The 21567-nt window shown below is 42.9% G+C and overlaps 1 protein-coding gene across 4 annotated transcripts in view; it reads right to left on the reverse strand.

Moving 5' to 3' along the window:
- Positions 1-3415: 3415 nt before the first annotated feature.
- The window catches only part of DGKI (diacylglycerol kinase iota), a 209826-nt gene continuing 191674 nt past the window's right edge, over positions 3416-21567 (reverse strand). For all 4 annotated transcript variants that reach the window (XM_071422458.1, XM_071422461.1, XM_071422459.1 and 1 more), the window contains 3 exons: positions 17572-17608; positions 15599-15698; positions 3416-14257 (listed from right to left, as the gene is read on the reverse strand). In XM_071422458.1, the coding sequence (XP_071278559.1) occupies positions 14141-14257; positions 15599-15698; positions 17572-17608 (254 nt within the window). In that variant the 3' untranslated portion in view covers positions 3416-14140. The remainder of the gene's footprint in view (positions 14258-15598; positions 15699-17571; positions 17609-21567) is intronic.

A 21567-nucleotide genomic window follows, 5' to 3' on the forward strand; every position in this document is an offset into this window, starting at 1 on the left:
GAGGAAAAAGAGTGAGCAGCCAGAATAATAACCCCTTATATTTATGTGGAGCCTTGCATCCCATTAGGATGTACCTCAGGGATGATAGTGAGACCCATTAGCAAAACACAGATACTCCTGGAGCAAAGAATGTATTCATAAATGGACTGAGAAAGACCAGAGCTTGTTAGAACATCATCAGCTCTGTCAGTGAAGAAATTTATGAGGTACATACATGCATTAGCAAAAAGAGAAGGCAATCATACCCTGTTTAAAGCAAACACAGTCCTCAGCCTGTTGGCTGATTACATCAAGAGGAAAACCCCAAAATCTAGACACCAAACACTAGTTTGAATCACCCAACACCATTTTTCACTCAAGGTCACTCAGGTTTGATGGGCTCCAGGATCCAAAATATTCAGAACTACATTTTTAATCTTATTCTATCCTTTTTAACTCACTTCTTCATTCCTTTATCACCCTTAAAAAAGCCAACCAACCAACAACAACAAAACAGATTCCAACCACTCTGTGCCCTCCATGTTTTGTGGAGAGTAACAGAACTTCCACCTGAGCAGGTCTACACCCATCCTTTGGTGAGAAGCCTCCTCCTCCCTCTAAATTTAGCAGAAGATTTCATCCAAAAGCTGAAACCTCTGTGGCTTACTGTGAAGGTGTTGTATGCTTTGGAGGCAAATGGAGAACAATGGAGGCTGCAGCCAGAAGTTCTTCTGACAGTCAATCCTACTGATTTTTGTTAGTTCATAGGAGTAAACTGTTGCAAACTGTTCATAGGAGCTAGCCAGGCAGTGCTTCATTCTCCTGGCTGTCGCAGACATCTTTTATGAAAAATCCTTTCCTTAGGATTTTTCCTCCTGAGAAGCTGAGAGGCCTCAGGAACAAAACGTAAACATTGGTTATCTGCTGCTGTGGAATGCAACAGGGGCATCTGTGATTGGCCCATGTTGGATGTTTCTAATTAATGGCCAATCACAGCCCAGCTGGCTCAGACAGAGAGTCTGAGACAGAAACCTTTGTTATCATTCTTTCTTTTTCTATTCTTAGCTAGCCTTCTGAAAATCCTTTCTTCTATTCTTTTAGTATAGTTTTAATGTAATATATATCATAAAATAATAAATCAAGCCTTCTGAAACATGGAGTCAGATCCTCGTCTCTTCCCTCAACCTGAGACCCCTGTGAACACGGTCACACCTGGCTCCCTGTCATCTACAGATTGTCCATCTGAATTGACACCCAGCAGCCAATTCCTGTTTCTTATCCATGGGAAACAAACCCTTTCTTTTCTGGGTCTTGGAAATCCCAGCTCACCTTTGATACTGCAGAACTGTCTCACTGAATGAGAGCAGCAGAATCCATGCACTTGACCCACTGATACTTTTACCTCCACACTCACACTGACAAACACACGCTCACACATCCCTGGTGCCAGTGCAGGTTGTGGATAAGTGGGGCAGAAAACAGACAGAAACACTTCTGAAGGTTTTCTTGTGCTGCTGTGAACTAATGCAGCTGCAAATACAATACTCATGTAGCAATACCAAGCCTTGAATGTGAAAACATGAGATCAAACACCTTGAAATTATGGGACTGCTTCCAATATTTACCTATTTTTAGATTTAACAACTTTGGCAACCTGTCTTACAAGCATCACTACCTAGTTTAAAAGGTCCCTTGTTAGGGAGAACCACATTTTAACTGCAGGGAAATGCTGAAATCATTTGGCTACGGTGAAGCTGCAGGGGTTTTGAGGGGAGGAGGTTTCAAAGCAAATTATTCCTGTCAGGATTGGGTTTTTTCCTCCCAAGAATGGGGTTTTATTGTTTTCGTTGTAGTTACATTCCTACTATGAAAGCTTTAGCTTTTTAAAGAAATATTACATTCCATATGTAAAGAAAGGTTGTATGAGAAAGGGAATTCCTCACTTGAGTCTATTAGCCTATGAGACAGATATTTTAATATATATATATGTGTGTGTGTGTGCATAAATAGTAAGGAATTTCACCGGCTCCATTAAAGAATTTTGTAGGGAATGTTAGCAAGAAACATCCCTGTGTTAGAAAGAGTTAACAGAGCTGAAATTACAGGGCAAATTACAATGGATGAGAAAAGAGCAGTTGGACTCTCTTCACAACATGTGTAAGGCCACACACATTCAAGAATTTGGGGCGCAAACCCACTCGGATCAGAAGCTGTTTTCTCATTTTTGAGCTGCAGCACTGAGCAGCTCAGCCTGCAGGTGGTGGAGCACCTCCCGAGGCTGCTGTGGGGGCAGCCCCGAGCACATCCAAAAGCTCCTCTCCTCCACAGACACTACCAGAGAGCAGCTGGCAGCCATTTGGTGCAGCTGGTGGCTGTGAAGGACCCCAGAGGAGTCAGGGCTTTGTACCACAGGGCTCCTGGACGTCAAAGCAGCCCTTGGTAGCTGTTCCTTGCTGTGCAGGGAACTCAGGGCTAGGCTACATCCTTGTCCAGCCCCAGCCAGCCCTGCACAGGCAGAGCAGTCAGTGCTTTTAGCACTGCTCTTATTAATAATGATAATATTCCTAAGCTGTCTGAGACAGCAGGAAAAGGGAGCTTAAGGCATCCTTTAAAAGACAAGCACACAGCTGGCTGCTGGCAACAGCAGTGAGCATCAAAGGGCTTGGAGAGGAGGAGGGAGACGGAGCCATGTGTGAGGGAGGTGTTTTGGGGGCAGGCGCTGTCCCAGAGAGACAGGACAAAGGAAACATCACAGAATGATTCAGAAATACAATTTCAGGGCGGAACAGCAGAGGCAGGGGAGCTGTTAGGAAATATTGACTTGCACAGAGGAGAGGTTACAAAACTTTTGTGTCAGAAATGGCACAGAAACTCCTGAGTGAGGCAGGGAGGGGAGCTGCTGAAGACAAGAAAACAAGCAATGACCATGAAATTCTCAAAAATTCTTCCATCAGACACAACTGGGCAGAAACAAGCAAAGTTTCATTATATGCTGATGGGTTAGTCCTGAGATAACATGGAAGTGAACCAGAGAATGGACTGGAGAAACTCTCTTGAGATTCACAGCTAAGATCCTGAGGTGACCTACACACCTACATCAGAGTCCTGCTGATCTCTGCTGGACCTCTCCTGCACACACTGAGTGCTGGGCTGGCAACCTGGGCTTACTAAGGGACTGAGAAGATGTTCCTGGAAATATTCACAGGTATCATTAACCTCTTTCTTTACCATGAGCTTGGAGTTGATTTATCCAGAGGCTTAGCACTCCTCTACACCACTGTACACACATATGCAGAATTTTGACCCCTGGGTCCCTTTCCTCCACTGCTCCTGACTCTTCACAACTTCCAAGTCACCCCAGTCTTTCCACCCTGCCAGAAGCAGCAACCCAGCTCTGCTGGCAAACAACACAAAGAAACTCAGCCCAGCCAAGGCCTGCGCTTCTTCACTTTTTATTCTGTACATTTCCACACAAGTCACAATACAGAAAAAGTGTCCAAAAGGAACAGCAACCAGCTCTTTCACTGTATACATATTTCTTCCTTCCCCCAGTTTAAAATCTCCTTAGTTAGCAACACAGTGATCAAGATACTTTGTATAAATAGGAAATGCAAGAAAATCGTGGAAGAAAATACTTTCTTACTTTGTTACAAAAAGCCCCTCCTCCTTCTTGTGTTCCCCCTCACTGATGATTAAATTACCCGTGCCTTGGTTCTCTGTTAAACACATATCCTCCATTCATGGTACTGCTGCGTGCCTGGGGTTCCTTCTGCCAGCTGGCAGCCTCAAGATGTTCCAGTGCATTATGCACAGGGTCAGGTAGCATAAAAGAGCCCTTTGAGATGTTATTACAACTCCTGGAACAGATGTGGGTTCAGATAATAGGATATATACAAATACTGGAACTCTGGATGCCCACGAAATGTAGATTAAAAATGCTCATTTGTTATTTGAATGTACTGCTCCAAACACATCATGGAATGGTCCAGGTTCTGACCTCAGTCACATCTTGGCTCACCAGGAGTGAAGCTGGTGCAGAGGAGATCAAAATCTGCCCATTGTCCTTTCTCCACCATCTCCAGGAAGCACCACTATATATGTATATATAAATATATATATATATATAGCCTGATGAAACTCAGCCTTTCCATCAAGAGTCTGTTCATCACCATCCCACTCCTTCCTGACCTTGATGACTCCCTCCTAGCCTTTTTCCTTTTTGCATGAGGCACTTCCAGTTCCCTAAATCTTTGCTAGCCTTTGTCCTTGTACTTTACCAATTTTCATCTCCTATTTGCCAGAGGAGATGTAAATATGAAGGCCAGAGAATCTGTTCCCTCAAATGTTTCTTTCCATTCCCCAGAAACCTTTCACATAAACAAACCAAAGTGGTGGTTTCTGGACTCTTAGGCAATATTCTGTCCTACCAGCATAATAGCAGAGGGGTGACAGAAAGAGTTATTTCTGAGGTGGGCACTCCCAAAGGAAACATTCTGTGCTCAATGAACTCAATACGATGGAATAAAGCTGCTCTAAAATTCAGCAAAATACTCTTCTCTGAAGAGAGATAAACCACCTGAATGCTTTCATTGACTTGAAATATTACCTGAGTTACAACTTTTAATACAAGATAGCTCAAACATGGAAAGCAAGCATGAAAAGTGCAAAATAGCTAATTGGAAAATTCTCATTCTCCATCCCTCTTTACTATCTCAACTTAAACCAGTTAAACTAAAAAGCATGGGACAGGGCTACTCTCACTGACTGGAGCAAAAAATGGCTCCAAAAGAAGCAGGATGCTATAGAATAACATTAAAAGGCACAATGAAAAAAATGTTTAAAAAAACCAAAATCACACAAAACAAACAAACAAAAAAAATCCAAATCACCAAACAAAAGAACCAAAACCCATACAATTCAAAAAAAGTTAATATACAGCATATTTTAGGCTTGTAACACAGAGCACCTTACCTGTCTGTGTGTGGGGAGATATTATCCCCATTTTACAGCTAAGAAAACTGAGGCACAGTAAGGCTAAACGATTTACCCAAAAGGACTTAATGGAAGTGGCAGGAATGCAACCTCAAAGCCTTGATTTGCTACCTTTAGCCCTATCTCTTCAACTCCAGTACCTCCCAGAGAGAATTCTGATAAATTCTGAAAGCAAATACTTTCCCTGTTCTGTGACACAACCATGTGGCACACAGTTAAACTTGTTAACTATCCTAAGACAGAAGCATACCATTAAGCCAAGTGATGATTTTTTGCATGACCTTCTTTGTTTTGCAGCAAAACAAGAAGTCAGGTCTTGCCTGAAATAAATCCTCACCGAGCTAGTTGTGACAGCCTCATCAACCAAGCTCAGTCTTTACATACATTGCATTTTCATTAGCACAAAACTGCAGCTTGAGGAATGTTTGTGTCCGTAGGAAAAGCATGTTTTCCCCCATACCACTGTGGTTTTTCCCAGTGTAAGGCTGCGAAACCAGAGCTGTTCTAAAAGCTGTGCAGAAGCAAAGCAGCAATGGCAGTGGCACAAAGGCAGGCCTGTAACTTGTAGCAAAATATTCTGCTCACTGACTCAGAGGGGACACTGAAACCTCCATGGACTGCCAGAAGGTTTGTGTGGGAGCTGCAGAACACAAGTCCTCAGCTTCATCATTGGCTAGACTTTCAAAAATCTTTCAAAAGCCTCCTGCTTCCAAAAAGCTGTCTGCATCCAAAATGACTGGCACAGGGTTTGCAACACAAAACAATATGGGCAGGAGAAAAATAACCTTCATTTCCCACTGTGAAAGCACATTTCACCTTGAGGAGATTTCTACAGAGAAACGTTGGCAGTCATATTCCATTCCATATTCCTCTCCCCGGTGCACTGCACCCTGGTGGGTCAGTGGCCAAGCTCCTAAGTCCATTTTGAAAGGGATTTTAACTCTTGATTATTTACTTTTCCAATGGAGTTACAGGACACAGAGCACATGTAACACATGGTGTGAGGGCACCCATTACAAGGGGCATCCTCAGGATGATTGCTCTGGGAAGACACAGGCAGGAATTCCTGTCCTGAGGCACCAGGAAGAGAATCAAAAAGAGCTTGGAAGAGCCCTTAAGAAAGGAAGTCAGCTCCTAGAGGCTTGCTGATGTCCATATGTATTTTACACCCTACCTGGCACTGGTGGGGTGTCAGAATAGGTACCTTCAAGGAGTTGTTACTTTTGCCAGTGAGGTGAGAGATGGATCTTTGTGCACATGAAGCATCCCCTGCTTTCCCTTTCCCAGCTCTGTGAGGTGCAGCAGCAAGCAAGGGAGAGACAAAGCTCCCAAGAGCTGCTCAGTGCTTTGAAGGCTCAGCCACTTCTTTTCTTTGCTCCCAAAGCTGTTGCATGATCAAAGGAGGCAGATGGAAGAGAATCACTCTGCAGTGACATGTAAACGGAAGGAAAAATCCTAGTAAGCCCCTGCCATGTCCCTGTGATTTCTGTGAGCTACATGCTGAGCAGAAAGCTGTACAGTAGCAAAGCCAGCCATTTTGCAGGAGAGACCAGCACACTCACCTGCCAGTTGGAAGCAGCTGCCTCTTCTTGCAAGCATAAGCACAGAGCAATAAATAATCTTTGCCTGGGCAAATGCAATTGTAACAGGAAAATCACAAAGGGAAGAAACATGAGAGTAGACCAAAAAAAAAAAAAATAGACTTAAGAATTTTCCTATTGATATTAAAACTAAGTCTGGAAAGGCTGAAATTGAGCCCTCAGGCATGAAAAACCAAGTCCATCATACTTCCCATCTGTTTAATCCTGAGCTTACAACTTGGGCATTACAACTGCCCTCAGAGGAGCCTTTAGTGCTGCACATCCAGCTCATTCCTGGTACAGAGAATTTCAACATTCCCTGCCCATGTCTGTACATGGTCAGAGGAGATCCAACCATCTGTGACTGGTCAAGCAGAAGTGTCCCAAGGGTAAGCACGTGAGCAGGATTTTGACCTTTCCAGTCAAAACTGAAGGTAGAATGAACTAAGGAAAGAAGAGGTGATGAAAGATTAAAGACCTCAGTACAGAAACTCAAAAAGGGAGGGGAAATGAAGAAAAAGCAAAGAGCACTGAAGAATATTTAAAATTAAATTTAAATAATATTATTTTCTATTTCCTTCCTGTCATTAGCTGCCAGCAAGGTCACTTTTTTCCTTATCTTTGGCATGAATGTACTTCTCCTCTATGCCATGAAGATAAGATATTAGAACAGTAGCAAGACCACAGAAAACAACCACAACAACCCAACTTCTGTTAATACAGGTACATCAACAGACTTTCCATTCATCAACAGACTTCCCATTCTGATAAAGGGAAAAAAAAAATGTCCCTGGAAAGGGCTGAAGCTGGGGACATGAGAAAAAAGACAGCTATTAATTCACCTTGTGACCTACAGCAACCATTTATTTTGATGTGGCATTGCCTCCATTCATTTGGAAGGAAAGCCTCCAGCATGGCTAAGGAGCAGGGAGGGGTGGCCTTGCTCACCTTAGGGCTCGTGTCTCACTTCACAAAGCCTCAAGCTTTGCAAACAGAAGGATGTCCCCCCTCCAGCCTGTCTGGTGATCTCTACAGGGGCAGGAATACCTCTGCATCTGGGTGACATAAATATTGGACACAGGGAGCACCCACCTCACTATTACAATTAGCTATATCTAATTATGATGCATAATTACTCATTACAGCATTGCAACTCCCTATCTAGAAAAGAGCAATGCGTGTGGAAGCCAATCTTTAGAATTCCCCATTCCCAGGGGCCAGCTTAATTTGCTTTTCTAATTTTGTCATCTTTCATTTTTTATGTGAATGTCACACAGGAAAAGCAGCCCTAGAAAAGTGGGGCTGCTTATTAAAGCCTAATTAGCCAAGTAGAAATCACTCATGTCTGCTGCATCAGACTCAAGAGCTTCTTGAGCTTCTTCTCCACACCTACAAACCTAAGTGATTTGTAGAGTTCCTAGGCAGGATTTGGATTCTGTAGGAACAGGGATTACCTTCTACCTCTTCTTGACCACAGCTTGAGGAAAAGAGTGGAAATTAAAGGTCACCAAGGTAGCTGGAATCAGAAGGGCATTTTTCTCATTAAAATGAAGTGCAACACTAAGAAGTGAATTTCACGTGGTTCATGTGCTAGTAGTTAGGTAATTGCAGCAGCACTTTGGCACTGGATTGCCACAGTGCACACTTCACTGGGTGCTGGGCTACACATCAAGCAGCCTCCCAGACAGGGACTAATTGAAGAGCCAGGTGTGGCACTTCACTAGCAAAAGGAGGCTGGCAAGAGATGAGGCAATTACATATGTAGTATTATATTGCTCAAAGAAATAGTGGGTTTTTTTCTTGCACTTCAAAATGCTACAGCTTCTATATGCTTTGCAGATGAATGCTGAGGCTGTTAAAATATTGCTGAACTCTGAAACAGCATTCCCAAATCAGGGTTCTGATTCTAGTAGATGAGGGTGGCAAAATAGAAACAGATTTTTGAAGAAAGGTGGTTTTATGCTTTTTTGGGCATTCACCTATCTTTATGTGCCTGTCAAGAGGATTACTGCCTCCTTAGATTCCTCAAATCTCTGACACACAGGAGATCTAAGAGCATAAGCTGACTGTTTTAACAGGGCTTAGCATCAAATTATTTCCTGAAATATAGATGTGTTAATATTGAAACAAATGCTTTTGTTGCAAGGCTTCTCCCTGCTCAGACTTTAGAAGTCATGATGTGCTACATCAGAATGAGAAGATTTTAAAATGATCTGCCTGCCTTCCCCACTCTCTGGTTAACTAGATACACGTATATTGCATAGGATGGATTGGTTTTTGTCTCTTGGTTTGGTTTTTTTTTGTTGTTGTTTTTTTTTAAATCAGCCAGGGAAACAAGAAACTGCAGCTGAGACTGGAATGTGGCACCTTATAAATAAGGCAGGAGACAAGATGCACTCTGATGGCTGAATACAGTAAGGTTATTCAGCTCTAAGCCTGCCTAATCACTGAAGTCAAATGTAATGAATTTACTGGTGTGATCAGGGCCCCGAGGGAGGGAATTTTCCCCTTTTGCACAAATGGCTCCATACGTGGGCCAGGAAATTCCTTGGCCAAGGTAGGGGGTGTTGCTCCAGTGCTCATGTGCAGGGGGTGAGAGAACACCACGGGCAGCAGTGCTGGGAACAGCCAGGGAGGGGAAAGCCCTGAGCTCTGGTACCTGCAGGGGACCTCAAGCAGGACTCCAGGCAAATCCAGTGCCATGGCAGAACCTGGACTAAAAGCAGCCATGGTCACTTGCTGTGGCCACCTGGAGTAGCTTGCAGCACATCACTGAGTTGGTGTTGCAATCAACAGATTTTGGCAGGCAGATCATGGAATTTCAAGCTGCTGCTAAAAAAAAAAATAGTTGTTAAGAAAGGAAAATGAGATTATGGGTACCACAATGAGAACTCTAATACCGTTTTCTGTAGCTTCACATGCATCCAGAAAGGCACAGGAATATAAAATGTTTCCAGGACTGCTGAAATGTCCAAAGATACCCACATTTGATGTTTTAGACTAATTAGGAAGTTAATAACTCAGCGTAATTTTGGCTCAGATACACTGAGGAAAATAAAAAGAGGAAACATTATCTTATGAATGGAAAAGAATGGGTAAAATGGAGGTCAAAATGTTACTTTTAGCAAGCTTAAAAACAAGTCTTATAAAATACTTCTCTATAGATGTTAGTTTGGTGCAGAAGAAGCAAAAAGTGGGAGAAGGAAAATGACACACCTCAAATGGATCAGCACAAGGAACTGCTTTTTTCTTGTAGTACATAAGTACAAGGACAGAATTTCCTTGGGGTTTTTTCAAGGCATTCAAATTTCCAGCATGCCCATACATTTCTTGAGTACTATTAAACTCCCACAAAACTTGAGGCTACCAATGTATCTTGCCCATTTTATACCCCAGAGACAGATTATGTGATACTTTTGTCATCCTGGAAGGGTCAGCATATAAGCATGTCCCACAGAAGGCATCTGGGATGTCTGAAAGGGAAACAGCCACCTTCTAGATGAATTTGTGTTAGAAAATTTCATTGCCATACGTTTCACAGCAAAGACAAAGACAAAAATGTGCCAAAGAGCCATGAAATACTACTGAAACAAACCTCCCACAGCCACACCACCAGAAAAACTATGTGCCCCATCTATTCTTACACAACAGTACCAGCTCAGCAATTACACCTGGGAAGATCAGTGGCAACAAAACATTAATTTTGTACTATTTTCTTTGTCTCTGGTCCTTCTGTATGACAGTCCTCATGCATCAGGGGACATCTCATGTAGACTGAATCCATGCTACAGCACCATGAGTTGGGACTGAGCAATTCTACTGCTGCTGGGGAAAAGCAAGAGTGACAGGTCTCAAGAAAAACACCTACAGACATCCTAAAGTGCTAAAACACAGACAAGCAAGACACCACATGAAATGGTGAAAGATCCACTGGTGTCTGACATCAGTTTTGTAACAGGCAAAATTTGCCTCGAACCCCTGTTTTACATAAGCAAAAACTCAGCCTCACATCTCACAGTATTGAGGGATGCCCAGAGAAGTTGTGGATGACCCAGCCCTGGAAGTGTTCAAGGCCAGCTTAGATGGAGCTCTGAGCAGCCTGGTCTAGTGCAAGGTGCCCTTATCTATTGCCATTCTATGCTATAATAAGTAAAAAATTTATGACATCATCATGCCTTGAATAACACATAAAAGATACCTCTAGCATTGAAACATGAAATAATGAGAGTAATTTATGCTATTAAATTACAAAATTAAGTTTCTTTTATCAACATTAGAAATACTTTCTTTCCCTCCATTTAGCTCCAAAATGAGATAGTAAAACCAGTACAACGGAACAATTCAGGAGCTCCTCAGTCCTACTGAAAAAGGTTCCCTTTAATAACAAATTAAAATGGAAAATGACATTTTGTCAGTCCAGCAATCTCAGTAGCTGAGCATCCCTAGGGGCTTTGTCATTCACATTTCAACTGTGTTTGCAAGTGTATGTGTGCACCTATATACATGCATACTGATGTTTATAAATATACATATATATAGTAATATGCACACATTAACAGACAGAGCCACTGAACAGATGCTTTAGTAAATCAAAATGCTTTACATGTAATTTAAGTGGACTCCCAGCTGCACACTGGAATTCGGGCCCTGCCCAGTGCAGGCACAGCTGTACAGTACTAACCTAGACCCCAAGTGCTCCAGAGGTTCAATACAAATGTGTTACCTTTACTGCAGAGCCTGCAGCTTCTGGTTATCCCACCACACCTGAAAAGGGTGAGGAATAGTCCTGGTCCCAAACTGCCCTTACTGAACCAACTTCTGATATTCCTGCCACACATGAGCCATTGTGAAAAACAACAGATGTGCTGTTACCTGCCGACACCAAACATCAGCAGTACCTAGTGCATCACGTGTGCAGTGCTTCAGGACACATTGAACATCAAAGGCACCACATCCAGCCCATTCCTGCCCTACCTCCAGTGCTGGGGGCTATTTTTCTCACACAGTAGCTGTCTCTGTTGAGCACACAGCACAGGAAGCTCTCCAAAGACACGACAGGCTCATTCTGATCGTGCCATCGTACTCCAGCTTTCAGTGAAAAAGGCAAGCCACGCTCTCTCATGTGCTCTGAGTTCCTCTGGGCAGTCCAAATGGCACAAAATTGCTCAGGAAATCTGCCCATCCTGACCAGCTGCTCCAGAGCCAGCCACAGCTGCAGGCACCTCCTGGGTACCAGGGATGAGCTGACAAGAGGAGGACAACTGGGGACAGAGGGACCAGAAGCATCAGGGAGCTCTCCCTGGCTCAGTGACCATACTCAGCTTGGCCTCAGCACAGGACAGAGCCAAGCTCCTGTGCTGTTAAAACTTCCTCCATTTCTCAGATCAGTAAAGCAAACCAAAAGATTAAAGTGATGAGAACATAATTCTTGTTTTCATCAAATGTGTAGAAATATTACAGTAACGTCTTTTGTCACAGCTGAGAAATGGTGCAAGGCCTACCATGAAACCACAGTGTGAGGATCTTTCCTTGTGGAAATATCACATACACCAAAACTATATTCTGAGTTTTTATTTTAACAGTTGCCAAATTCTGTTCTAATATATACACATACTTATTTTCTCCATAAGCCCCTGGATAATTATCAAGGGAAGTAATTTGGCTTTCATATTTTATTTTTTAAATGAGAAAAGTAAAGACAGAAAATAAGACAAAATACATTTCATGTCGCCATTGATCTATAGATTACAAATATATATAGTTTCCTTCCAGAGGAAGAAATACTAAAGAAATATTTTGCCCATATCAAATGAACTTCTGAAAAGAGGAAAAAAAATTAAATATATTGTTCAGCTCCCCCCTCCCTACCACAACAATCACTCGTGCTTAAAAAAAAAAAAAAAATTGCATTCATTTGATTTTCTCCACTTCTACCAAAGAAGAAAAACTTATCTGGATAATGACCTGAGTTATTTTCATGGTTTCCAAATGTATGTAACCCCAATAATCACCATCTATCAGAGAGCTACCCCTAGCAAGGGATGTAAAAACAAACACTGGTGGATCTTTCGAATCAAACAACAAAGCAAAATTCAAAAATGTATTGCAAGAGTTATGCCAAAAGTCAGCCATGAGCATCTTCATGGGCACTGGTCTGACAAAGCAGAAGTGGAAGCTCTGCTATTTTATCAACTGAGATATCTGTAGCAATTGGAAACCCAAAGATGAAACATTTTATTTATGCCTGTGTATTTGTTTGCTTTCTCTTTTATGGTTATAAGACAGAGAACAGATGAGTACAGAAGACACAGCTGGTCTTTACAGCAACTAAGCTTTACATTTCAAACCTATTGTGGGTAACAAGGCAAAGAGCTGCTGCTGGTCTTTCTCCAGGGACAGACTCCCCAAAACTTGGCTCCCTTGAAAAATCAGACAGTTTACAGGTTCAGCCAAAGAAAGTTTTCCCATTCCCAGTGTGACCAGGCCAGTGCCCATTTGTTTGTTGGCAGCAGCGAGCCCAGGCTGGCTGCTGCTGTTCCAGGTCTCCTTCCATCCTCCCCATGGCTGTGCTGCAAAGGGGACTAGATCTGTCACTGAGTCCATCAGAATTCCCTCAGTCTTGCACAAATCTCTCCCCAGTGTAAAACCCATCTTTTCAGAAGTAAAGAACTACAGAAGCTATCAACTTCTAGGCAGGCCTGAAACCTGAGAAGAGCTGGGTCAGGCATTACAGCCATAAAAGTGATATGAGAAACCTTCCTGGTGACTTTCTGCTCTGCCATTCAGCATGGACTATCCCATAGAGCTTCTTTCCATACAAATGCCTGTCTTGTGAGGACACCATAACCACATGCCCAGCAATGACGAGGTTGGGTTTTGTCACTGCTGTAAATCTGACTGTGCCCAAACCCTGGGAAACAAGGCAATAAGCAGCATCCTCTCCAAAAGCAAGGAAATTCCGTGGGGGCTGAGTACTGACAACACAGGTTCTGAGAGGATGGCAGGGGAGGGAATGTAGCTGGTAAAAACACTGGATATTTCTTAAGGGCATCCAGAGCTCCTCAAACATTTTGCTACTGCCTGACCATTTGTGAAGACAACACAGAGATAACAGGTAATATTTAACTGATGAGAAGTGAGGGGAACAGGAGAGTAAAAGCAATGCAGGAAACTGTAAGGATGGAGGACAGCCTGGTTGGGTGGCTTAAAGTACCAGTTCATTTGGATTTTGTTCCCCCACACCCTCTTTATCCTTTTTTTTCCCCTTTTTTTTTTTTTTTTTAATAAATTATACAGATGAACATGGGAGAAGTTCATGCTACTTGCTGGAAGCAATAAAGGTAAATTTTCATGGCCTATGGATTCCACAGACCTTTGAGTGTCCCACCTCATCCATCATGGGCTAACTTATGGAACATAACTGTTCCCAGCAAGACTCAGTAGCCCTTAGAAACTGATGGCATGTCCTCAGGTATTTTCCTCGAGAGTGAGAGACACGTGGGTTCCATCAGTTTCTTCCTCACACGAGGCCTGAGTGCCTCGGGTGCAGTCTCGAGATTTCCAGGGATCTTCTGGGACATTCTCAGACATCAGACTGCTGTCTCCAGGTCCTCGTGGGAAACCATTTGATAGTTTTGTCGACTCTCCAGGTAGGAGGCCAGATCTGGATCACCAGCTTGCTGAGCCCTGTCACGAGGGGTCTTACCCTGTAATGAGAAACATGAAGAGAAATTCTTGTGCTAACACATTGAGAACAGCAGATGATTAGTAGACAGAAGACAATTAACAAGTCTCAAGCCTGTCACGGACATATTTTATGAAATTTCCTTTCATTAGGATCTTTTCTTCTGAGAAGCTGAAAGGCCTCAGAAATTAAATGTAAACAATAACTATCTGCTGCTGTGGAATGCAACAGGTGCATCTTTGATTGGTCTCATGTGGTTGTTTTTAATTAATGGCCAATCACAGTCCAGCTGTCCAGACTGTCTCGGTCAGTCACAAGGTTTTGTTATCATTCCATTCTTTTTCCTTGCAAGCCTTCTGATGAAATCCTGTCTTCTATTCTTTTAGTATAGTTTTAATATATAATTTTCTTTTAATATAATATATGTCATAAAATAATAAATCAGCCTTCTGAAACATGGAGTCAAGATTCTTGTCTCTTCCCTTGTCAGGGTTGCCTGCAAATTCCACAAGAAGCCACTTGACTGGATTTCATCTGTTTCAGAAAGCTTTTTGCAATGTACAATTCTGCCATCTGAACAAGAGATGATAGAATCATAGATTCTCTTCCCATTATAGCAATCTCATAGAGCCCAAGAAGGCAGAAATTGGTTTTGATTGTCCAGCTGCAGCAAAGGTGCTTCTGACTCTGGAGTCCAGAGAACCAATTCACTCTCAGCTGCTTACCACAGGATGCTTGTGCTCAGAAACTCCAGAGAGGCAGCTTCTGGACTATGTTCCTAAGCAATCAGACTATTGTAATGACAGAATATTCCTTGGATTTCATTTTTCCCAGATTTCTTTCTCAGTCCAGATTACACCAAGAGAGTGCTGTAGTTAGTGTCACATCAGTGAGCATAGGAGCAAGCGAAGGCAAAAGAAAATAGTTAGCCATCCTCACAAAGCAAGCCAGCCACAATAACCAAGCCTCCCAGATGTTGTGCAATCAGAAACCAAGGCTCCTGCAGGTGGTCCTGCCCACAGGCCTCTCTTTTGACCACACAGGAGGAGCACACTGCTGTGCCATGGAGATGTCCCATTCACACCAAATGCACCAAATAGTTTGAGGCCAGGCTCTCACTATGGTCACAATGACCCATGTTGAGGACTGAAGTCTCTTGTGTTTGTTTAAATCAATACAGTTTCCTCTATAAAAATAGAAAGCTATAAAAATAGCTTGCTTCAAAGGAGCAACACACAAGGCTGAGGCTCCTTGTGTGAGTCTCGGCACACGCAAGGAAGCCTCAGTCATGCAAGCAGCAGGGAGGATGCTGCAGGGTCTCACTCAGCACAGGGGATGGTGGGGGCTGATGGAGCTGCCTTACCTTGGAGTCTGTCTTTCTCAGAGAGGCTCCTGCATCCACCAGGAGCTGGCAGACGGCGCGGTGGCGCTGGCAGGCTGCCTTGTGTAGTGCTGTCTCACCCCTAGACCAAAGCACAGAAAGCAGCCGTGAGACACAGCACAGCAATGCACATTTACGAAGCATGAGGAGCAGAGCACAGACACAGAAGGATGCTGCATGTATTTGAGGTTCCCTCTTGCTGGCAGAAGTAGACTTGTGCACTCTCTCCCTTAGCATCCACATCCTTTGACTCAGTAGGAAAGCCCGCAACGCACAAATAGCGGACTAAGAGCTTGTGAGGGATGGGAAAGAAACATTGATTTTATGTATTCAGAGGACTGAATGTCACATTCCCATCCAACCACCAGCTCTGTTAACTGCTGCAAAGGCAAGCTAGCTACCTTCCTATTTCACAGCAGGCAAAACAGCAACAGTGTTTGTTTCTTCCTGCAATTTCTTTCTTCAACCTCATTCTTGGAGCCATCCTAGAAAAATCCTACCCATCAAAGCTATGACTGGTGCACTTGCTGCCTCAGTTCTGATGCCCTGCTCTCTTGGATGTATGAGAGCAAGAACTCTCATGTGTTTTCCACCACTGGACTGCTGAGCTACTGGGGAAGATTAAACATGTTTTTCAGAAGAGAAGACTGTGTGGTGGGAACACATTTGTTGCAAAGCTTCTCACTCAGACTGGAGCTAAGTCTGGCAGCTTAGAAACTGACTTACTCTTTACAGAGAGTAAAGAAATCTATCTAGATTTGCCTAGGAAGAGAGGAAAGTATGCTTTGAGTGGGTTGAAAAGGAGTCCTTAATGCCAGTATCCAACAAGCAGGGCCATTATATAACCTGTGAAATGACAAATTACAAGAAACACATGTAGCAGGACAAATCTTGCACCTACCTACACAGAGTGCATAAAGGAATCTCAGCCCCCATCTATGGCTGGGGATGTTGAAATATTAAGAGGCAACTTTGTAATCAATATGCCTTCGCTGCATCAGAACTAGTATCAGAATAGGATACCATCCTATTTCCCCCTGAGAACCAAAAGACAAATTCATACTGCCAAGTTACAGCTTGAACCTTCCCTTTCCAAGGGTTAGAGGTAGAGGAACCTCTGTAAAGGGAAGCCCTCACAGCTGTGCTCACTGACACTTGATGTGGTTGTGCTACACCCCTGGATGAAAAGAACCAGTCCATCCAGTCCCTATCACCTCTGGACTTCACTCATGCACCTTGTGCAAAAGGTGTTCTCTGTTAGCAGAGGAGGGCACTGTGGGATGAGAAATGGTAGGCTTGATCCCTAGGAAAAAGACTGTTTTTATTTCATATGTATTACACATATTTTCCAGAATTATTCATGCTTCCCTTACATACTTTCATGAAACTTTGATTATACAAGGTGTAAAAAATTGGGAATTGGAAAGGAAAGTAACTTTTTTGGGTAGGGTTGTTGTTTTGGTTTTTTTAATAAGAAGGGAGCTGATTGATGTTTTAACTGCTTGATGGAAACCTTCAACTGCACAAGTCCTGGCCACTTAGGAGAGCTAAGGCAGAGCACCCTGGATGAATCAAGAAGGGACTGAAAAAAAAGGTGTAGAGCAAGAAAAGTAATTTCCTGACTTTTGGAATTTACTCTTCAGGTTGGTCCCTTAGTAGCTGGAGGCCAGAAACATCAAAACACAAGGCAGGGCTTCTATTCCTCTAGAAAGATTAAGGAAGCATGGGAAGCAATAGGGAGAAAGTCCCCTGCAAATCCAATGAATGTTTGTTTTAGGCAATAAAGCCACATATGACATGGTTGACGTGTGGTTTTTAGGGGCCTTGTTTGGTTGGTTGGTTTTGAAGAGCTGTGCCATTTTACAAGCTTTTTCCTTTTTAACAGTTTGCATTGAAAACCAAGAGTCTGCTAGTTTAACATACATAATGTGAAGGACAGAGTAGGTTGTACTTACGTTTCACTGTCTGTCATGTCCAGCAATTCAGATGGACCTGCAAAAGATAGTCAGGTATGTCATAAGGCATTTGTCTGCATGACTAAAAAAATATGTCTACCAGGAGAAGATTACCAGTAAAAATATATAAAAGAAGCCGAGTGAAAGCTCAACCTGCACAAATATATCAAACTTCAATGTAATATTTGCTTGTGTAAGCCCTTGCACTAATAAAATTCTGGATGCACAGTCACTGCTGGAGTGTCAGCAACAGGGAGTAGCAGCCTCTAAATTATACTAGGAATGAATATTCATGGAGTTTATTTTCTCACTCTTCACCTTGCTCAATTAAGTGGTTTGCATAAGTACAGTACATTGAAAATGCTGATATACTGGAAACCCTGATATATCGCAAGTTAAAATCTATTGTTGGTATTAGAGGGAAAATTCATTAGGAAGTTGAAATTAGCCAAATTCCATCCTGAATGACATCCCTGTGCTGCTCCATTTAATAGTGTTATACAAAATGTAGATCAGGGTGGAATATTCCCAGCGGTCTTTATATTGATATGCAAATCCTGTACTCTACTGGTTAGCAATGATCAGGAAAGTAAGATTAAGAAAAACAGAAAAGATTTTTGTTAAGTGGGGAAAAAAATAATACATTTAAGGTTAATGTCCTTTTGTCCTTGATATTCACTACAGGCAGATATTTATAGAGGCAAATTCCATCGCTGAATTGTAGTGATAGAGAAGGGCTAGGGTCTGGATATCACTTGGAAAAAACAACTTTTCCTTTGCAGTCTGTCATAGTATTCTTCTCTCCACTGCTCTGGAGTGTAGTGTTAGATGGTATAGGGCAGTTAGCAAGGGGAACAGGGAAACTTTACAAGACTTTTCCTTCCTGCACATGAGTATTTCTCTCCAGCACACTGTGACTTTGAAATTCAAGAGTCCTCAAGAGCTTACAGCAAATCTCACCTGAAACCGAGGAATTTCACACCACTTGCTTACAAAGGCCTACACACAACCTCTCTACACTCCTTTTACTCTGAGTGTGTGTCAAAGTGGATCAGAGCAGCCTGTCTTTACCTCACTGCTTTAACAATGTAGACATGGTGTACCACTGGGGCTCCTGAGCTGCAGGCAGCTCCTTCATTTTGTCTTCTGCCATCATGAGAAAGGGTGGTGCTTAGTCCTCAGTGCACAGGGCATTGTGTACCACTGCATACTTGCCATGACAGTTCTCCAAACTCAGTAGCCACTGTCAATTATTTAATGCAGCCTGACTGTAGCTCCACACCTGGCAGTTGTGTGTTCACTCCTGACTATCAAAAAGACAAATCAGTCACTACCCCTGAGCTCCCAGGACCACAAAGGATAAAGGGGGACAAGCAGAGCCTCTTGTTGAGATGAAAAAAGATAATGCCTGAGAAACTAAAAAGACAATTAAAGAAATACACATGAAGAAAAGGAGTCCTTTACATTTCCTAGGAGAAAATCGTGTTCTCTCAAAAATAAAGGTAGTTCCCCATAGTTTCCTGCAATGCCACATCTCAGTGATAGGTAAGCAGGAATGGCTTGCAATGTGTTAGAGAAGATACTGCCACCTATTATTTCTGCTCATGGCTGGAGCAAGGAAGGTTGTATGGCCAAGGTGGAACAGGGTGACAGGTCTGGCTTTATGGGACATACAGGTACTTGTCCGGGTAAGCTGAAGACGCTGTTGAAAGCTAAATAAAGGTAGTAAAATAGAGAGTATTCAGAAGAATATGACCTGAGAGGGAGAAGGAAGCTGGGGCAGAGTGAGTCTGGAGAGAAGCCAAGGGTAAAGAAAAACTGGTGTGAAGCAGGAAACAATAGCAGGGCTAGGACAGAGGAGCTGAGTGCTGAGTCTGTGAGTACAGACCTGAGGAGATGACAAGTACAGCTCCCCTAAGTGCAAAGGGTGCTCTCCTGGATACTGTCCCAAATTCAGCATTTCATGGGAGAGCCCTGACTCCATCTGAGTCATACTGGGGTTAATAATTAGCTGCACAACATGGTACCAGGATTCTTTAATTTCATTCTCTCTGGCCTGTCTCTGAAGCTGGAATGTCCCAACTCACAGCCTGAGCGGTGCCCTTTACTTCTTTATTTTATTTTCACTTGTGCTTCTCTTAAACCATCTCACGCCCTCCTCCTAATTCCCTTTCCCCTCTTTTTTGGACCTCATTTTTATATCAGTCTCCCTGGCGCTGCCAACCGACCATTCCAAATCCCCCTCTGCCCGGGGACAAAAGCTGCACAGATGTGGGAAGGGCTGGCACTGGGAAAGCTAAGGCACTGTCATCCTGACCCAGCAGGGAGGCGGCTGTTTCACTCTGGGACAAGAGGCACAGAAAGAAAAGGGGACCAAGGCACGGAGAGAAAAGAGGACAAAATAACCCAATAGAAATCCGGAAGGGAAATGCATGAGTGAGATTTCTATCAAGGAAAACAGCAGGGGGGGAAATAAAAACAAAAGATAGAAATGTGTGGAGAGGTGGAGGGAGGAAAAAAAAAGAGAGAGAAAGGGGAAAAAGAGACTGGGGGGCTGAAGAATGGCAGGATGGGGACGGGGGACGGGGTGGGGGGAGATATTCACTTGAAAAGAGCTGAAAAGCATGACGCACCGAGGAGAAGCCCAGCTGAGATCACTCTCTTTCCTCAACATCGCCTGTAGACTGTCTGTGTAGAATTATTAACTTTTTTCCTTCTCTCCTTTTGCCCTCTTTTGCTCCACCAAAGCCCTTCTGCAGTTTCTCAGAAGGCAAAGCAGCCTGGGCTGGGTATGGGAGGAGGGAAGGCAAGGAGACTCAAAAGCAGCTGCTCCTTCACTGAGCTCACTACAATAAAAAAAACCCCAACACTTTAAGTGACCATATTTCAGAGGCATTTCCAAAATATACAGCTCCACGCATTCTTGAAAGGCCTCTGAGCCCACAGCTTAGCCCTCTCCAATGGATGTGGTTACAGCTACCCACAGGAGACCCACAGATATTAACCCCTGCCAGTCCTTCATAGAACCAAGGAAGAAAGGTATTTACTCTAAGCAATAATGTCAGACACCATCAACATTTTTGTTTATCTGTCAAAACCCTCTTTGTTTAATTACCTGATTGAGGTTATTATCTGGGGGACAGAACTGGATGTGGATCCTTATTTTCAAAGTAGGAGTATTTTTAAAATAACAGTAAACTGGAAACTCAGAACTATTTCTAGTCTTTCCCCAACACCACACTCTTTTTTTTTTTTTTGCCTGATGGGAAAATTAACAGTGGTCTTTTCTCCTTGTGTCTTTTGGCTCAGAATTTCCACTGTAATATAGAGGCTAGACAGGTTATGGGAGCATTCCTTCCTACATGTCTGTCAGCCAAATTACCCTAAATTTTGGTATGCTTGAAATTAAAATAGACTATGTTGTACCTTGTGCCTTCCAGAAAAACTAAACTGTCTTCTGCTCAGGCCCCTTATAAATGACCACTACCCTATAACATTCTGCAAATCCAGACATACTAACAAGTGTCATGCAAACTCACTTTCATTCAGTGTTGCTTTCTGATAATTATTCAGACTTTGTCCCTGACACACATTTCTGTCACAGCAAAATTTGCTTTCCCAAAGCCTTCCAAGGAACTTGTGAATCTGGTAAGGATGCAAATCCAGATTCACTGATGGTTCTTAGCTCTGGACTTTGCAGTGCTAAGATTAATGAAAGCATCATCTTTTTTTTTTAAATCAGGGGATGCAAGGACATTGAGGTTTAAGGACACAGAAATGTTAAGGATGGGATGCCCTACATACTGTCTGCTGCAGAAGTTCCCACCACAACCTCCTAAGGCAACTGTAAACATCTTGCCTCTCTTCTGTTTAAAATCAAAATACCATAGATGAACTTTACAATTCTTGCTTGTCTTTTGAATGTCTAGGGAAGACAAAGACAAGGCAAATGGAATTATTTGTATAATGTTTATAAATTAAAAATTTTTCACAGCT

The sequence above is a fragment of the Agelaius tricolor genome, unplaced genomic scaffold (genome assembly GCF_023055355.1).
Source record: "Agelaius tricolor isolate 1412-34295 unplaced genomic scaffold, bAgeTri1.0.p SCAF_3, whole genome shotgun sequence".
Classification (NCBI taxonomy): Eukaryota; Metazoa; Chordata; class Aves; order Passeriformes; family Icteridae; genus Agelaius; species Agelaius tricolor.